Here is a 20,721-nt window from a genome sequence, read left to right as displayed (position 1 = left end):
CCCCCCCCACTAAAATTAAACCAACAAACGAACAAAAATAAACATGTTTCAGGGGTGCCTGGGTGGCTCAGTTGGTTCAGCATCCCACTCTCGATTTTGGCTCAGGTCATGAACTCACAGTTCATGGGACTGAACCCTGCAGCAGGCTCCACACTGACAGCGTGGGGCCTGCTTGGGATTCTTTTCTCTCCTTCTCTCTCTGCCTCTTTCTTGCTCCATGTGCACACACTCTCCTCAAAATAAATGAATAAATTAAAAAAAAAAAAAAGACATTATTTCTTAGAACAGTTCCAGGTTTACAGAAATATTGAAAGTACAGCCCTTCCCCTCAAAAAACCTTCTATATGGCAATAAAACACCATATGCAAAGGAAAGACCTAGGAATAATATTTACAAGTTATTTCATGGACAAAGGTTAACATTCCTAATATATAGTTTTTAAAAATAGAGAAGGGGCAGGGACACCTAGGTGGCTCAGTCAGTTAAGTGTCCGACTCCGGCTCAGGTCATGCTCTGGCTCGTGGGTTCGAGCCCCGTGATGGGTTCTGTGCTGACCACTTACTCAGAGCCTGGAGCCTGCTTCAAATTCTGTGTTTCCTTCTCTCTCTGCCTCTCCCCCACTTGCACTCTGTCTCTCAAAAAAAAATAAATGTAAAAAAAAAATTTTTTTTATAAAAAAAAGAGAGATGGGCACCTGGGTGGCTTAGTCGGTTAAGCGGCTGACTTTGGCTCAGATTCTGATCTCACAGTTTGTGAGTTTGAGCCCTACACTGGACTCTGTACTGACAGTTCAGAGCCTGGAGCCTGCTTCAGATTCTGTGTCTCCCTCTCTCTCTGCCCCTCCCCCAATCACGTTCTGTCTCTCTCTCTTAAAAGTAAACACATCATAAATACATCAATAGAAATGAAGAGAATAAAAAGAACAACAAACTAACAGAAAATTAAATTAAAACTATACTGAGTTTGCCTCATACACTGTTAGTAGGAGCACAAAATGGTCCAATCTTCATGGAGGAAAATTTGGCAATATATAACAGTTACATATGCATATACATAAGCATTTAACCCTCTGACCCAGAAATCTTTCTAGGAATCTATCCCAGAGACACACTAGCAAAAAATAAAGTCATGAATAAGGCTACTTACTGCCCTACTATTTGTAACAGTAAAAGATGAGAAATAACCCAGATGTCCATCACCAAGGAGCTATCCATACAATAGAGCTAGCACACAGCTATGAATGAAAGAGAAAAAATTCCCTATAATGCTATGCAAGACTATCAGGAGGTATTAGATATAAAAATAAGATAGAAAAAAGTATGTAATGTATATTACTGTTTATCTTTTTTAAAAGGGGGAGCAATATATATATATACATATATATATATATACACATGTATATATATATATATACACACACACACACAGTAAACAATGGAAAGATAAAGTTTTTAAAAAATTTTAAGTTTATCCTTCCTCTCTCTCTGCTCCTCTCCTGCTCATGTTCTGTCTCTCTCCTTCTAAAAAAAAAAAAAAAAAATTAAAAAAAAATTTTAAGTTTATCTGTAGCAGAAAGGAACAAAGTATAAGAAAGGAATAGAAGTTCAATTTCTTTATAAAACATATTCATAAATATATTTATGTTTACATTATATATGTATAATATATATTCATAACTATTTCCAAGACAATTTTTTTTTTTTAAGCAGCAGCAAGGGTGCCTGGGTGGCTCAGTCAGTTAAGTGTCTGACTCTTCAAAACAAAAAAAACATCCAACTTGATTTCAGCTCAGGTCACGATCTCAGTTTAAGTGCGAGCCCCACATCGGGCTCCACACGGTGTGGAGACTGCCTGGGATTCTCTCTCCCTCCCTCTCTCTCTGCCCCTCCCATGGTCACGTTCACACTCTCTCAAAATAAATAAACTTAAAAAAAACTTTTTTTAATTTAAAAAAAAAAAAAAGAAAAAGAAAAGCAGCAGCAATCCCTAAACATTAGAAGCTAAAATGAAATAAATGTACCTAGTTGGTGGCATAACAATAAACTATCCCAAATGACTTTAAAACACTAAACTGACAATACATCCTGTAAAAACAGGGACTTAAATTATTTTACATAATCATATTGTTGCTGCTAGTATGAGTATTGCTATTTTGAGAAAGTTAAGTGCTGATTATGTCATAAAGCAAAGGAATAATCATGTTGTCTCATTAAGATGTTTCTGGCATGGGGCGCCTGGGTGGCGCAGTCGGTTAAGCGTCCGACTTCAGCCAGGTCACGATCTCGCGGTCCGTGAGTTCGAGCCCCGTGTCGGGCTCTGGGCTGATGGCTCAGAGCCTGGAGCCTGTTTCCGATTCTGTGTCTCCCTCTCTCTCTGCCCCTCCCCCGTTCATGCTCTGTCTCTCTCTGTCCCCAAAATAAATAAAAAACGTTGAAAAAAAAAAAAAATTTAAGATGTTTCTGGCATGAAGAAAGAAGACAGAGAGGTAAGGTGTAGGGCTGAATTTGAATTGGTAGCCCTCAATCTGATCTGGAAATATCAAATTGTTTTATTATGAAATAAATAAATACAAATATATTTGTGTGTCTGTGTATATATGTATTCTGAGTTCTGTCAACTAAAAAGTTCTAGACCAACCCAATAGCAATAAGCAGTCATAACTCTAAGACCTATAGCATCTAAATATTATTTCTTCCCCACCAAAAATGAGCTTTTTTAGAGAACTGGCTAATTCTAGATCTAGGCATAAATTCTAAAACTTACTCAAGATGAGTTTGAAACATCTTATGTCAGAAAGCCAAACAACTATCAAAAATTACTGGGACCATGGCAATAAGACAAAATTACTTAGGAACAAAAATACGAGGCTCTTACAAACTCAAAAGGAAAATCTCTTCTGTGTCTCTGAAAAAATAAATTGTGTAAATATTAGGATTTAGAAAAAGTCATCAGGGGTCGTCTGAGTGGCTCAGTTGGTTGAGTGTCCAACTCTTGATTTGGGCTCGGGTCAAGATCCCAGGGCAGGTGGGATAGAGCCCAGGCCACGATCCCAGGATAGGGGGGGCTCAAGTGGGGAGCCTGCTTGGGTTACATTCTTTCTCTCTCTTTCTGCCCCTCTCCCCTGATTGAATTCTCTCTTAAAAAAAAAAAAAAAAAAAAGTCATCAGGAATCAAACTAAAGAAACTCACAATTGTCAAAGATGGCACAATCTGAGCCTCAATAAGCACAATAGCAATAAGTTACAATACATTAAATATATTTAAATTCAAGAGTTCATACCAATACTCAATTTTTTAAAAACCTCACTGGTTACTTTTGGAGGATGCTAGGAAATCAACTCATTATTTAAAAACTACTAAATAACTGAAAGCATCAAATGCTTATCCTGACTTTACTATACATATACTATATAACTCAGTGTAACTAAACAGATGAAGGAATATATCTTTATACAGGAATCCCTATTAATAAATAAAGAAGAAATGAGAGAATTAGAATGTCTTCATTTTGTATGTCAAAAGGCTAAGTAACAACTAATGAAATATATTAATATTAAGCTTGTGGAAAATGTGTTTAAGGATACTAACACTGGTCCCAACCTGTCTATGGTTTGGGGATGTTATCTGTCTTATAAAGTAAAGTAGAGGGTCTGTCTTCTGGGAATACAAAGTCATCTTCTCCTTTGAAAAAGCCTCCTACACAGTTGGCTTTGGCATCTTCTGGGAATAGGGAGGCAAACTAAGGCCTCATAAGTCTGGGTTTTCAGCCAAGGTAGAGAGAGAAGACAGTGCTCATAACCAGAAAGTCCAGAGCTGGATGGATGTAGCACCTCCAGGACTCATTACCATTTACCCAGCCTGGGCTTTATGATAGTCATAGAAGGGGATTCATTAACAATAAAATAATAAGTTTCAAGAAAAGAAAAAGGATACTAACACTGTAAGCTAAATTTGAATTTTTTTAAGTTTATTCATTTATTCCGAGAGAAGAGAGAGAGAGCAGGTACATGTGACGGCGGGACAGAGAGAGGGAGAGAAAGAATCCCAAGCAGGCTCCTCACTAACATTAAGGACTCAAGGCTCGAATCCAAGAACAGCAAGATCATGACCTGAGCCAAAACCGAGAGCTGGACGCTCAACCAACTGAGCCACCCAGGTGCCCCTAAATTTGAATTTTTAAGTGAAGAAATTCTACAAAATTTTATTGTCAACACTTTTAATTCTCAAATCGCAGGTTTAATTCTGTACATTTGAATAATATAAGACAAGTCTTCTGTATGTAAAATCTTTTCTATATCCTCTTTGAAAGGACTTCTACTCCTTCAATTATATTTTGGGTTACTAGGCAAGTGTTTCTTATCTACTAACTTCCAAGTTTTAAAAGGGACAACAGTTTTGCAAATTCTTAAGTCCACCCTTTATTAAATACTCCCCAGAAAAATAAACAGAAATAGAAGAGAACATGTGAAAAATTGAACATTCTCCAGGATTGGGTGGAAGCCTACCCCTTTTATGTCCTGAGATAGGACAGAACGTGATCAGAGCCCATTTGGGCTGGGAGAGGTTTGGGCAGTTAGAAAGAAGCTCTCCCTCCTCTGAGTGCTGAGGGTGTGCTGGCCACTGTAAGACTGAAGTCACTGGCTGGCATTGACCCTGAGCCTTGGGACTACTTTTCCAGCTTCTGGAGGTGATGTGTGGCACTGAGGGGCCTGGGTCCACACAGTACCTATGCATCAGGCATTTTACATGCATTGTCTCATTTAATCCTTTTAAGAACTCAAAATACCCTTTCATGATAAGAACTTAAACTAGGAACAGAAGGGAGCTTCCTCACACTAATAAAGTACATATGAAAAAAACTCACAGCTAAAATGATAATGTGAAAGACAATGCTTTCCCCTTAAGATAAAGAACAAGAAGAATGTCTGCTCTAGGGGTGTCTGGGTGGCTCAGTCGGTTGGGTGTCTGACTCAGTTTCGGCTCAGGTCATGATCTCACAGTTGGTGGGTTCAAGCCCCACATCAGGCTCTGTGCTGATGGTGCAGAGCCTGCTTGGGATTCTTTCTCTCTGGCTCTCTCTGCCCCTCCCACACACTCTCTCTCTTAAAATAAACTAAAAAATAATAATAATAATAATAATAATAAAGAATGTCTGCTCTTGTCACTTATATTCAACATTTTACAGGGAAATTAAGCAAGAAAAAAAAAGGGGGGGGGGCATCCAGACTGTAAAGAAAGAAGTAAACTTTTCACAGATAATATGATCTTGTATATAAGAAATCCCAAGAAATCTACAAAAAAAAAAATAATAGAATAATGAGTTCAATAAGGTTGCAGGATACAAGATCAACATATAAAAATCAATTCTACTTCTATACACTAGCAATGAACAATGTAAAAATAAAACAGTTCCTTTCACAGAACCATCAAAAACAGTAAAATATTTAGGAATAAATTTAACAAAAAAAGTGCAAGACTTGTACACAAAAAACTATAAAACATCACTGAGAAAGACTAAAGAAAAAAAAAAAAAGACTCCCCATGGTCGTGGATTAGAAGACTTAAGGGGCACCTGGGTGGCTCAGTCGGTTAAGCCTCCGACTTCAAGTCAGGTCATGATCTCATGGCTGGTGAGTCTGAGCCCCATGTTGGGCTCTGTGTTGACAACTCAAGAGTCTGGAGCATGTTTCAGATTCTGCCTCCATCTCTCTCTGCCCCTCCCCCATTCACGCTGTCTTTCTCTCAAATACAAATAAAAACATTTTTTTAAAGCCTTAATTTTTTTTAAGATGGCAATCCTCTCCATATTTATCTACAGACTAAACAGCAATCCCTATCAAAATTCAGCTGCCTTTTTTTTTTTTCTTGCAGAAATTGACAAGGTGATTCTAACAATTTGGAAATTAAAGAGACCCAGAATAGCCAAAATAAATCTGAAAAAGAACAAAGTTGGAGGACTCACATTTCCTAATTTTGTACTTACAACTACAACAGTCAAGACAGTGTGGTACTAGCATAAGAATACAGATCAAAGGAATAGAAATGAAAGTCCAGAAATAAATCTGTAATTATGGCTGACTGATTTTTCAACAGGGGTTCCAAGGTCATTCAACAGGAAAAGAATAGTCTTTTAAATAAATGGTGCCAGAAAAACTGAACACCCACATGCAACAGAATGAAATAGAACCCTTACCTCACATCTGTTAACTAAAAACAGATCAGACCTTATATATGTAAAACACCAAAAGATACAGATAGGACACCAAATGGACAAGCAACAAAAGGTAAAACAAATAAATCAGGTTCCATCAAAATTTAAAACTCAATAAACACCATCAAGAAAGTGAAGACAACCCACAGAATGGAGAGTATTTTTGCCAATGATATATCTGATAAAAGACTTGTATCAGAATATATAAAGAACTCTTACAACCCAAAAGCCATGTAACCCAATTTAAAAAACGGGCAAAGAATCTGAATAGATATTTCTCCAAGACGACTGACATATGACCAATAAGCACATGAAAAATGCTCATCATGTTAGTCATTAGGGAAATGCAAATCAAAATAACGAGATACTACTTCACACTTACCAAGATGGCTACAAAGATGGATGATTAACAAATGTTAGTGAGGGGGCGCCTGGGTGGCTCTTTCTGTTGAGCTTCCGACTTCGGCTCAGGCCATGATCTCGCGGCTCATGAGTTCGAGCCCCACATTGGGCTGTGTGCTGACAGCTCAGCTCTGTGCTGACAGCTCGGAGCCTGGAGCCTGCTTCAGATTCTGTGTCTCCCTCTCTCTCTGCCCCTAACCCACTCACGTTCTGTCTCTCTCTCAAAAATGAATAAACATTAAAAAAAAATTTTTAATAAAAAAAGAAAAAAGAAAAAACAAATGCTAGTGAGGATGTGGAGAAACTGGAACCCTCACACAATACTGGTGAGGAAAATAGCGTAGCTGCTTAGGAAAAACTGTTTGGCAATTTCTCAAAAAGTTAAACAGAGTTACCATGTGACCCAGATATTCTACTATTAGGAGAAATGAAAACATGTCCACACAAATATTTGTATATATTCATAGCAGCATTAGCAGTAATAGCTAAAATGTAGAAGCAAGCCAAATGCCCATTGAATGCATAAACAAATGTAGTTTATTCACACAATGGACTATTATTCAGCCATAAAAAGGAATGAAGTACCAATACAGGCCACAACACTGATGAACCTTGTGACTGCTAATGGGCACAGGTTTCTTTTGGGGATGATAAAAATGTTGTAAATAGTGGTAATGGTTGCACAACTCTGTAAATATACTAATTGTGTATTTTAAAAGGGTTAATTTATGGTATGTGAATTATAGCTCAATAAAACTGTTATAAAACAAAAAGATCCCAAAAGACCAAACTAGAAAACTATTAGTAATGATCATAAAACATTAAGAAATTAGATAAAAGATCCAAAATCTTAAGATAAATGTACAGAATTCAATAGCATTTCTATTAGTAACCATTTAGAAATAAAGAAATGTTCTATTCATAAGGGACCAAAACTATAAAATACCTAGGAATAAATTTAATAAGGAACATATAAAATTTATTTTATTTTTTTAAATATGAAATTTATTGTCAAATTGGTTTCCATACAACACCCAATGCTCATCCCAACAGGTGCCCTCCTCAATACCCATCACCCACCCTCCCCTCCCTCCCACCCCCCATCAACCCTCAGTTTGTTCTCAGTTTTGTTTTTTTTTTAATTTTTTTTTTTTAACGTTTATTTATTTTTGAGACAGAGAGAGACAGAGCATGAACGGGGGAGGGGCAGAGAGAGAGGGAGACACAGAACTGGAAGCAGGCTCCAGGCTCTGAGCCATCAGCCCAGAGCCCGACGCGGGGCTTGAACTCACGGTCCGTGAGAACGTGACCTGAGCTGAAGTCAGACGCTCAACCGACTGAGACACCCAGGCGCCCCTGTTCTCAGTTTTTAAGAGTCTCTTATGTTTCGGCTCCCTCCCTCTCTAACCTTGTTTTTTTTTTTTTTCCTTCCCGTCCCCATGGTCTTCTGTTAAGTTTCTCAGGATCCACCTAAGAGTGAAAACATATGGTACCTGTCTTTCTTTGTATGACTTCACTTAGCATAACACTCTCCAGTTCCATCCACGTTGCTACAAAAGGCCATATTTCACTCTTTCTCATTGCCATGTAGTATTCCATTGTGTATATAAACCACAATTTCTTTATCCATTCATCAGTTGATGGACATTTAGGCTCTTTCCATAATTTGGCTATTGTTGAAAGTGCTGCTATAAACATTGGGGTACAAGTGCCCCTAGGCATCAGCACTCCTGTATCCCTTGGGTAAATTCCTAGCAGTGCTATTGCTGGGTCACAGAGTAGATCTATTTTTAATTTTTTGAGGAACCTCCACACTGTTTTCCAGAGTGGCTGCACCAGTTTGCATTCTCACCAACAGTGCAAGAGGGTTCCTGTTTCTCCATATCCTCTCCAGCATCTATAGTCTCCTGATTTGTTCATAAGGAACATATAAAATTTAGATAAAGAAAGTTACAAAAAATATTTTATTTTTAAGTTTACTTATTTATTTGGGGGGAAGGGGGTGGAGAATCCCAAGCAGGTTCTGCACTATCAGCACAGAGCCCAATGCGTGGCTTGATCTCACAAACTGTGAGATCATGACCTGAGCCGAGATCAAGAGCCAGACACTTAACCAACTGAGCCACCCAGGCACCCCACAAAAAATATTTTAAAGGATGTGTGATACATATGAATAAAGAGATGTACATGTTCCTGAATGTCAACCAGTCCCAAATTAATATACATATGTTATGCACTTCCAATAATCCCACAACTGCACAAAACGATTTTTAATTATTTTTGTATATACCATCTATAATCATATAAATTTTTGTATGTAAAATAATTTTTGTATACAAAAAAGCTTGCAAACACCACCAATAATTTTTTAAAAAATAGGGAAGGAGTCCTATCTTTCAGATATTAAAACTTAATATAAAGCCTATTGTTATTAATTCAGTAGTGGTACCAGCAGACAGGTTGGTGAAACAGAATACAGTATGATAAAAAGGACTGGGGGAAGGGATGGATTATTCAGCTAACCTATAATCTCTTCTAGAAGAAAGTGAGCAATTTAACAAATGGAAGTGAAAAGATAACAAAATCAGAGATAAAGGATAGATATCATGAAAAATATTTGCTATACATATACATGACCAATATCCCTTTTTATATAAAGAACTACAAATCAATAATAAAATGTCAAATAATCCTACAGCAAATGAACAAAGGATAGACAGGCAATTTACACAATAACTGTAAATAGCCATTAGAAGCTTAATCAGGAGTTTATGGAACAATGGAATTCAATAGTAAAATAAGCACTTTTATTCTGCAACCAACTTGGCCAGAAAGCAAACTCCCCATACCTGGAGATACCTGCTAGCTCTTAAAAAAATAGAGGCTCATAAGTCAGTTCTTGTCTCCGATGTTCCTTATTCTTTCTTATTAGAAATAGGTTAAAACAAGTGTTTGCATTAGCTATTCAAACTTGACTGAAAAACAAAACCAAAAATTACAAACACCACTACCACTACAAATGCAAATTAAAACGAGAAGCTTAAAAATTTTTAACTGAATCCACAAAACTTCAAAAAGATACTATCCAGTGCTGGCAGTGGTGTGGGGAAACAGGTCCTCTCACATCCTCTTGGTCAGAGTGTGAACTGCCAAAACTCCCTAGAAAATAATCTACCGATAGCTATTAAAATGTACAAAGTACATTTAGACCAAGTAACACATTTTTAGGATTCTGTTCTACAGAAATAAAAGCCCTACTATATCAGCAACATCCCCTACATCCATAACTACATCTCTGACCACTTCCTTCACCTTCATGTTCTCACTGAAACTTGGCTTTTCTCTGAAGATACTTCTTCCTCTGAAGCCTTCTCTCTCCCATTTTCTCTCTCATATCTGTAGGTATGGAAGTGAGATGCCTACATTTATTCATTCCCACTTTTGGAGATTCTTCTCTTTCTCCTTAAAAAGTCCACTTTTGGGGTGCCTGGGTGGCTCAGTTGGTTAAGTGACCAACTCTTTATTTCAGCTCAGGTCATGATCTCATGGTTTGGGAGTTCGAGCCTCATGTCAGGCTCTGTGCTGACAGCGTGGAACCTGCCTGGGATTCAGTCTCCCTCTCTCTCAGCCCCTCCCTCACTCACTCACACTCTCTCTCTCTCTCTCTCTCTCTCTCTCAATAAATAACTTTTAAAAAGTCCACTTTTATGTAGAAGAGGTTAAGAGAATTATCATGAGTGATGATGTCCTGAATTTAGAATCATAGTTTTGACTTCCTTTGCTGTGTTTGCTTTCTTAAAACTACCACATAGCAATTGTTATTGACCCTATTCATTTACCTATAGTTGAAAACAAATCAACACTTAGGGCTGGAGAGGCAGTGCCAGGTGGTAGGAAAGAAGAGAAAGAATCCAGAATTCTAGATTCAAATCTAAGCTTGTCACGACTAACCTTAGGTAAATTACCTACAGATCTTAGTTTACTCACCAATACCAGAACCTACACCATTTATTTTTTGAAAGGAATCAATGACACAATGAATCTAGAGCACTCTGGATAGAGTACGGTAGACCCCAGAACAACATGGACGGTGGGGGACCAAGCTCTATGCAGTTGAAAATCGAGACCTTTGGACTCCCCTAAATTTAACTACTAATAGCCTACTGTTGAAAAGAAACCTTATTGATAGCACAGCTGATTAACACATATTTTGTAGGTTTATATGCATTATATACTATATTCTTACAATAAAGTAAGCTAGGGGAAAGCAAATGTTATTAAGAAAATGATAGAAAATACATTTACAATACTGTACTGTATTTATTAAAAATAATCCACTTATAAGTTCAAATCCATGTTGTTCAAGAGTCAACTGTAAATGCTCAATAGATGTTTAAGTGACATTACTAACAAAAACACCTTCAAATCTCAAATTTTCTTATGTATTCTTGCTCCACAGATAATCTAAACAGTTTCAGGGCTTTAAATACTATCTACATGTAGATGATTTCCAAATTTGTATTGCTAGCCTAGATCATTCTCTTGCACTAAGTACTAATATATCCAGTTAGACATCTTCACTTAGATGTCTAATACAAACCTCAAACTTTACATAACCAAAACTGAGGTACTGAACTCGCCCCACACCCAAATGTGCTCCTCCCATAGCCTTCCTTATCCCAGTTAATGACTCTTCCATTTCTAGTTACTTAGGTCAAAAATCTGAGATATCCTTAATTTCTCCCTCACTTAATATACAATCCCTTAGAAAATCATCCATTTTACCTTCAAAATATATTCCGAATCCAATTACTCCTCATGACTTCCTACTTCATCCTGGTCCAAGCAGTTATGCATCACTGCAAAAATCTCCTAATTGGTCTCCTTACTCCTCCCTTCTTTTTAAAAAAAATTTTTTAATGTTTTTATTTATTTTTGAAGGAGAGAGAGAGAGACAGAGCCATAAGTGGGGGAGAAACAGAGAGAGAGGGAGACACGGAATCCGAAGCAGGCTCCTGGCTCTGAACTGTCAGCACAGAGCCTGATGCGGGGCTCAAACCCATGAACTGTGAGATCATGACCTGAGCCGAAGTCGGACGCCTAACCGACTGAGCCACCCAGGCACCCCATTACTCCTCCCTTCTCTTCCTTCAGGCTAACCTCAAGAAAACAGCTAGGGTAACCCTAATAAATCATAAATCCTGTCGTCACTACCTCTCATGCCTCACAAATCCTCTCATGTCTACCCAACTTGCTTCAGAGTTAAAGCCAAAATCCTTACAGTAGCCTCAAGGCCATCTGTGAACTAGCCCTTCCTTCAACTCTCTGACCCTAACTCCTACGATTTTCTTTCTTCTTCTTTTTTATTTTTTTAGAGAGATAGCACACAAGTGGGGAGAGGGCTAGAGGGGAAGGGAGGGAAGGAAAGAGGGGAAGAGAGAGAGAGAATACCCTAAACAGACCCCATGCTCAGCACAGTGTCTGATGCCACGAGCCTGGGATCACGACCTGAGCTGAAATTGACAGCCAGACGTTCAACTGAGCCACCTAGGCACCCCTCTCCTACTACTTTCTTCTTCCTTCTCTCAGCCACACTAGCCTCCTGGCCATTCCTGGACAAGGTCTCTTGAGGCCATGCCTTAGGACTCTTGTATGCCTTATTCCCTCTATCTGGAATCCAAATCCACATTTGTTTAGTACTTCCTCCAGATTTTCACACAATTAACACACTCCCAGTGAGGTCATCCCTTGATAATCCTTTTTTATTTTTTTAATGTTTATTTATTATTGAGAGACAGAGAGGCACAGAGTGTGAGCGGGGGGGGGGGGGGGGGGGGGGGGAGGTGGCAAAGAGAGGGAGAGACACAGAATCCAAAGCAGGCTCCAGGCTCTGAGCTATAAGCACAGAACCTGATGCGGGGCTCGAACTCACAAACTGTGAGATCATGACCTGAGCCGAAGTCGGTCGCCTAACCAACTGAACCACCCAGGTGCCCCGATAATCCTATTTAAAATTAAAACCCGGGGCACCTGGGTGGTTCATTTGGTTAAGCATCAGACTCTTGATACAGGCTCAGGAGTGATCTAAAGGTTGAGATCGTGCTGTGCTGAATGTGGAGCCTGCCTATTCTCTCCCTCTTCCTCTGCCCTCCCCCTCTCAAAATAAATAAACTTAAAAAAAATTAAATGCCCTCCTCAAAATTCCCTATTAATTTCCCTCCACAGCATTTATAGCCACCTAACATACTATATATTTTATTTACTTTAATTCTTCTGTCTCCTCAACTAGAATGTGAGCTCCACAAGGGTAGGAATTATATTTAATTGTTGTATCCTGTGCCTAGATTATATTTAATCTAATTATATTTAACTGTTGTATACGTGCCTAGAACTATACTAATAAATAAAAGTTGATTGAGAATTTTATATACAAGGATATTCACTGTAGCATTAGTTGTACGAAACCAACCTGACTGTCCCCCAATGTTTTAAAACCCACAAAATATAGGAGCGCCTGGGTGGCTCAGTTGGTTGGGCGTCCGAATTCAGCTCAGGTCATGATCTCACACTCTGTGAGTTCGAGTCCCGCATCGGGCTCTGTGCTGACAGCTCAGAGCTGGAACCTGCTTCAGATTCTGTGTCTCCCCCTCTCTCTGCCCCTCCCCTGCTCATGCTCTGTCTCAAAAATACAGACATTAAAAAAAAATTTTTTTAAACCCACAAAGTATTAACCTTAATAATGTTTAACATTCAAGTGCTTAATATTTTAGATATATTAACATTTAATTACTGAAATAACCCCTATGAGGTAATACAGTAAGGGCATAGACAAGGAAACTAAGGCAGAAAGGTTAAGTAATTTGCCCAAGATCACAAAGCTAATACCTGGAGAAGCAGGATTCAAATTCAGATTGTCTTACTTCACAGCCAGTCTTCATGACAACCTACTATGCTGTGCTGACTTTCAAAATTATAATACGATCCTACCTCTATTAAGACAAAGACAGCAGACTCTCTTAACCAACGAGAATAGGTCAGTTAAGGGTGGCTCAGTTGGTTAAGCGTCCAATTCGGCTCAGGTCATGATCTCACAGTTTGTGGATTCAAGCCCCACACCCAACCCTGTGCTGACAGCTTGGAGCCTGGAACCTGCTTCAAATTCTGTGTCTCCCTCTCTCTCTGTCCCTCCCCTACTCATGCTCTGTTTCTCTCTCTCAAAAAATAAACATTAAAAAAATTTTTAAGTCATTTAAAGTGGGGAATAAAAATATTCCACGCATTATTTTATTTCATTTAAAACATAAAGCACACACATTCATGCAGCAATCTTTTGACGAAAGCCTACCCTTTTCTTTAGGAAATGGGTCCACTGGGGTGCCAGGATGGCTCAGTCAGTTATGCATCCAGCTTCGGCTCAGGTCATGATCTCATGGTTCGTGGGTTTGAGCCCCACATCCGGCTCTGTGCTGACAGCTCAGAGCCTGGAACCTGCTTCAGATTCTGTGTCTCCCTCTCTCTCTGCCCCTCCCCTGCTCGTGTTCTGTCTCTATCTCTCAAAAGTAAACGTTTAAAAACAAAAAAGGGAAATGGGTCCACTGGCATTCTTTGGAGGCTTTCTAGCATAAATCATAGCCATAGACACGGATTTAATTTCTTGGAGTGCAAGAACTCCAAACACTTGCCAAGCAGAAAGGGCACAATACTGAATCTCAGTGATTTTTCCCAGAGTTATCTTTATACCTGTTTTGCCCTCACCTAACTGAACAGCTGTTTTTCAGCAACTTGACCCTATAGACCTTCCCCAAAGCAGTTAATTGTCAGATAAAGGTTTCAGATAAAAACTCCTGCACTGATATTTTATTGGTTTCTGTATCATATTTTTATGACAAATATAACCAGCACACAATGGTATGGTAGCAAACACAACTGTTAAGAGTACAACTCAACTGATGAAAGCAGAAATACTTGGGACATATTACAGAGAACATATTAGGAAATGGAAGCCATCTGTTCCAACTAAACAGTCAAGGGTAAGTTAGCATATACATTAAGCATGTATATCTGTATATGGAGAAGAAAAAAGTATACAAAGACACACAACAAACTGGGAATGAGGAGGGGGAATGAGATGAGATTTAATTACCCTTTTAAACAATTTTACATTGCTGACTTGCAAAAAGTATGCACTATTTGGGAGATTTTTTAATTTTTTTTTTTAAATTTTTTTTTTTCAACGTTTTTTATTCATTTTTTGGGACAGAGAGAGACAGAGCGTGAACGGGGGAGGGGCAGAGAGAGAGGGAGACACAGAATCGGAAACAGGCTCCAGGCTCTGAGCCATCAGCCCAGAGCCTGACGCGGGGCTCGAACTCACGGACCGCGAGATCGTGACCTGGCTGAAGTCGGACGCTTAACCGACTGCGCCACCCAGGCGCCCCTGGGAGATTTTTTAAAAATAAAAAACAAAAATCAATGTGAATTGGGGAACAGTATCCCTATTTTATAGATGAGGAAAGATTTAAAAAAGTAGGAACATGCCCTAGGTCACAGAACTCATTAGAAGCTAAACTGAACAGCTAGTTCAGGTTTGCCCAAGTTTCCAAGCTCATGGCTTTCCTACAATACCAAATTCCCTGGCAAAAAGTTCAAACAGCTCACTCTATGATTTTTTAAAAATACATGAACAAAGAGCATCATATTACTCTTTTTCCTTTAGGTAATAAAGAGTCAGATGAAGCCAACGAGAGATTTTCAAAATGAATTATAAGCTTGATTCTACAGCCCAGAGTTCAGGCTTAACTTTCTATAATTTAAAAGAACAAAGATCAACCCTAATATTCATTTAAAAGGACAGAAATTTCTTATTCCTGTACAAAAGCAGAAAAGGATAATTTCTTCTTCCACTGGCCATGCATATAGCTCCTTTAATCCCTTCTCTCTGTCCAGGTCATCTTTCTCCAGGTGTTCAAACAGCAACCTAGAAGCAGTAAACCAAGGCACTAGAGGAGTCTGTTATATTTGGAATCTGTCCAGGTCATCTTTCTCCAGGTGTTCAAACAGCAACCTAGAAGCAGTAAACCAAGACACTAGAGGAGTCTGTTATATTTGGAAATTTAGGGAAGTGGATTTCAATACCAGTAACCTTACCCATACCTGCATTAACTCTTACTAAAAAAAAAAAAAAAAAAAATTTAATGTTTATTTTATTTTTGAGAGAGAGAGACACACACACACACACACACACAGAGCATGAGCAGAATCTGAAGCAGTCTCCAGGCTCCAAGCTGTCAGCACAGAGCCCGACGTTGGGCTCGAACTCACGAACCATGAGATCATGACCTGAGCTGAAGCGCTTAACCGAACAAGCCACGCAGGTGCCCCTGCATTAACTCTTCTTAAAACCTATTCTCTTCCATTTGGAACAGCTTGAAACAAATGTGTGCTTTATTCATAGTCAATTGGCTCCAAAATAAACAGGAGAAAAGGATAACTAGAAAAATCTAAGAAAACATCAGACTGAGAAGCATGATAAATACACCCTAGGGAGTTCAGTCAAAACACATGTCACAAAAAAAGTGAAATAGAGGAAACCTAAGATTTCTAAAATATTTTACTTTTGCTAATTTCAATATATCAAATGAAACAACACACTGAGAACTAGTTCCCAGCAGTACCACCCTTTTCTGTCCTAACTCCTATGGATATTCCAAGCACACGCTCCACACTGCTAGTGAAGCAAACCTGAAACCTAGTATTATCCCATTCTCTAGTTGAAAAAACCTGTGATGGCTCCCTATGTATACAGATTAAAATTTAATTCTGCACAGCTTTGAAAGGCCTCCAAAATCTGGCTCCAATTCACCTTCCCAATCTTATTTTTCACTTCCAGATTTCTAAATCCATCACAGCAACACTCCACACTATTCCATCTTCATGCATTGCTCAAGCCATTTCCTCAGCTTCGAGCATCTTTCTGCCTACCACCTGTTGAAATTCTATTCCTCCTTCAAAATTAGCAAAGTACAGTGGAAAGAGCCCAGCCTTGAAGTCCAGACCCAGACCAATTAGATTTCTAATTCCATCTCCACTATTTAATAGCTTAATGAACTTAAGCAAATACTTCAATAGATGTGTTTCCTCACCGAGGAGCAGCCACATCATCTATGGCACTTTACAAGAATTAAGCACAATAGTTATAAACTATCTCGCACCATGCCTAAGGCATAATAAATACAAAAAATGCTTAACTACTAAGTCATCCTCCTCTCTTCTCTCCCTCCCACCTCCATCAATGTTCCTAACCTTCCCCTAATTCCCACAGCACTTTGTTTATACCATATTGCACTATGAGCACTAATATACTGCAGGATACTCATTGTTCATGTATGTGTATATATATATGTATATGTATACGTGAGTGTGTATATGTGTATACACACACACACACACACACACAGCTCCTCCAATAGGTTATACAAAAGGTGGTAATGGGTATGGACTTCTAAATTTCCATTTACAAAACGAATGGGGGTTAATTCCTTACAGAGTTATTATGAGATTTTAAAAAGTTAAGGTATGTTAAATACCTAGTATAATGCTTGGCACCTAGTTAAGTTTCAAAGAATGTTTAATGGCAATTGAATGATGAACCTGATCCAGGAACTGTTTAAGGAACACATAAATGCAAAATGCATTTGCCTTAGTAAATCCAATTTCATAAAGCAATCTTTTTTTTTTTTTTTTTTTTTTTTTAAAGTAAGTTCTACACCCAACATGGGGCTTGAACTCATGACCCTGAGATCAGGAGTTGCAGGCTCTACTGACTGGGCCAGTCAGGGTCCCCTCATAAAGCAATTTTAATATAGCTTTAATCTACTACTCACCTCTTACTGATTTAAATGTCTAATGAAGACAAAATGGAGGTACCTATGTACTTTACCTCAGAAATACTACCACATATTCATGTCTTGCCACTATGAGACTAAGTACATCATGACATATAACTCAAATCACCTCATAACACTTAATCTGGGAGCTTACCCCTAAAGCGTTGTAAGGGATAAGTTACATGGTTACCTTCCTACCCTCTACTAGGAAGAGGAAGCTGGTTGTCTGATGTTTATTCATTCTAATTTATATTGTCCTCAATTTCTTTACTCAAATCTCCAATCAAATGTCAACTATTTTTTTTTTTAACGTTTATTTATTTTTGAGACAGAGAGAGACAGAGCATGAACAGGGGAAGAGCAGAGAGAGAGGGAGACACAGAATCTGAAACAGGCTCCAGGCTCTGAGCTGTCAGCACAGAGCCTGACGCGGGGCTTGAACTCACAGACCGTGAGATCATGACCTGAGCCCAAGTCGGACGCTTAACCGACCAAGCCACCCACGTGCCCCAAATGTTAACTATTTCTACAATAGTTTTCTATTATACACTTCCAACCCACTGCTCAATTTAAAGAAAACCCACCTCAAAATTAATTATAGTGAAATCTAATCAAAGAAATTACAAAAAAAGTAGTAACTTTTTTTTTTCCCCAAAGACTTAATATCACAGCATTTGCATTCCACTCTCGGCTGTACACAGGTGGTACAGCACACAAGAGATCAGAAACGGTTTTGGAAAGAGGGATCTGGCTTTAAATCTGACACCACCACTTACTGGCTGTGTAACCAAAGTATGTTACTTCTTAAACCCCATGGCTCATCTGCGACACAGGGATTGTTAACAGCATGAATCTCACAGGGTTGTTGTCTTAAATGAGATCATGCATGCTATGCATGTGTTTAGCACAGTACTTACAACATCATGAGTACTCAATAAATGGTATTTGAACTAGCTGTGCATAAGCACTAAGGTTCTTGGTAAATATTGCTGAATTAATGAATGTTTAACCCATTTTCTATTCGGGAATAAGTGTACCACTAACTTTAATTCTATCCTAAGTTAAATAATGATTAATAGGAGCAATACCATTTAGCAACATTTCAGTTTACAAAGCCCTTCATATATCCATAAACTCATTTGATCTCCACAACATCCGTAGGGGGTAGACATTTTTAAGATAAGTATTTTAGAAACAAGGAAACTGGTATCCATTATAATGGTAATAAAGAGACAAGGTTACCCACCCTGGTGGGTACCCACCCAGATTCTTCAGGTCAGAGACAAGTGCTTAGTGCCAAAAGTTCTTAACACGACAACCACTAAAAGGAGGCAGATTTCTGCAAATTACCACCCACCTCAAGCACAGTCAATAACCGGAGTCCAGGAATAAGCCCAGGGTAATAAACCAAGTCAGAAGCCACTGATGACACTTACAATGTTGCATTGTTTCCTTACGTGGTGTCCTCCCACACCTTTAGGGCACGGGGGCCAGGTCTGCCCCCTCCCCCACCAGAGCGCCCAGTACAGGACCAGGCACCCGAGAGGCCATCAATAAATATTTGCAGAAATAGCATGGGATGCTGGTAGGTTTTCCACAGACCCGAAACGAGGCCAACTCCTTGGTGGGGATTAAGCATCTCGGTAGGTCTAGAGTCGATGGGCGGAGAAGGTCCGACGGGTAGCCGGACTGGGAAAGATAGTTGAGGACAGGTGCCGCTAAGGGAAACCAGGGAAGCTGACCCGCTGAAGGGAGAGGAGAGGGCCGCAGCCCTGGCTGGAAGGCCGGGGACCGACAGAGGTTCGGGGCCGGGAGCAGCAGGGCAGTTGGCGTCTGGGGGGAGGGGGCCGCCGCTGGTCTGAGAAGAATCTCGGGCCCAATCTGAGGAGGTTTCTGGGCTCCTCTAGGGGCCCATTCCCCAGCCCGTGGCGGCATGTGCTGCACCGAGTACTCGCTGCTACCTGAAACTGCAGCAGCTTCTCTGTCTGCTCCTGGGTTAGATCCCGCTCCTCAGGCGCCGCCATTTTGCCGCCGCCTCTACGCTTCTGACCCGTCCGCACCGTCACCCGCCGGAAGTGACCTCAGTAGCAACCACGTCCGCTCTGAACGGGCCGCCGGCGCGCAACTGCGCCTGCGCCTACTGGCGCAGCATGAGGGTTCCCGTGGTGACAGTTCCTGCCGTCAGAGGGCGCCACTCTCGGGCCAATACCGAACGCTTCCGGAAATTGCCGAGGGACTGTCGGTACCAGTCGCCCTTACGATTTAGGCGGCGAACAGACCGGCCAAACGGAGACCCAAAGACTTCTGAATAGATCGCAAAGAGCCGAGAGGTACCGAGTGCTCCTCGAGAAGCTGCGGAAATTCCCGAACGCCAATTGGCCGATTTCGCCTGCTTCTTAACCATCTTCCCACAGTCTCCAATATTCCTGAATATTTTTTAGGAGATTGTGCCGTTTGGAAATATCGGCTGTTTGATGTCTGATTGCTTCCTTTACATTTTCAAAAGCTCCTGAACATCTCTCGGGAGATTCCGAAAGTCTCTGGAATAGTGGTTGGGTATTTTCTGAAGCCGACTTGAGCTGGAAGTTGGGGAAAGCCTCAGCCACGTGAAAATCGTGGCTTCAAATTCGCTTCCTAGGATTGTTTGGATTTGGCTACCTGGGTCTTTGTTAATGGCGCTATCGCCAACCAGATGGCGACTCTGCTACCTGTCTCAGACCCACTGGCCTGTCTTCCCTGTGATGAACAGAGGGAAGATCCTGGACTGGGATCGAGATACTTGAGCTCAGGATCTAGGGCCCACCTGGCAAAGTGCTGGACGCCCTTGGGCAAACCACCTCCCTTCTGGGCTCCATTCTGCCATTGGTGGTGGAATGAGGTTCTCCCAAAGCCACTGACATAGCGCCTCAGCTCATTCTCCTTGCAGGCCGTCCCTCACCCTTTCCACTGTCTTGTTTCTACTCTCCAATATCTGACTTCCTCTTCACTTTCCTTGCCCCTTCAAACTGCCACCTCTCTTTAGGCCTTTCTTTAGGCCTCTTTCATTTCCACCTTTTTCCTCCTGCCATCTGCCTCTGTTCACCCTCCAGAAGGCAGAGGGGTCTGGGTCTGGTGTATGCTTTTCCACAGGCTACCTGTGTGCCTAGGAAGTCACTCTAGCTCACTGTGGAATCCCACGCCTACACACTTCTCAGAGTTGATCAGGCAAGACAGGACAGGAGG

The 20,721-nt window shown here is 40.2% G+C and overlaps 1 protein-coding gene across 2 annotated transcripts in view; it reads right to left on the bottom strand.

Moving 5' to 3' along the window:
• Window positions 1-19,590, bottom strand: part of FAF2 (Fas associated factor family member 2) — a 78,734-nt gene extending 59,144 nt beyond the window's left edge. The window contains exon 1 of one of the 2 annotated variants that reach the window (XR_009260166.1): window positions 19,461-19,590. Coding sequence is in view for 1 of the 2 variants with exons in the window: in XM_058724034.1 (XP_058580017.1) it covers window positions 19,461-19,523 (63 nt within the window). In the remaining variant the exon portion in view is untranslated. The remainder of the gene's footprint in view (window positions 1-19,460) is intronic. The other variant, XM_058724034.1, reaches the window with a different exon arrangement.
• Between the last annotated feature and the right edge of the window lie 1,131 nt (window positions 19,591-20,721).

Source organism: Neofelis nebulosa, chromosome 1 (assembly GCF_028018385.1).
Source record: "Neofelis nebulosa isolate mNeoNeb1 chromosome 1, mNeoNeb1.pri, whole genome shotgun sequence".
Lineage (NCBI taxonomy): Eukaryota > Metazoa > Chordata > Mammalia > Carnivora > Felidae > Neofelis > Neofelis nebulosa.
This window is presented reverse-complemented; position numbering and strand designations above follow the sequence as displayed.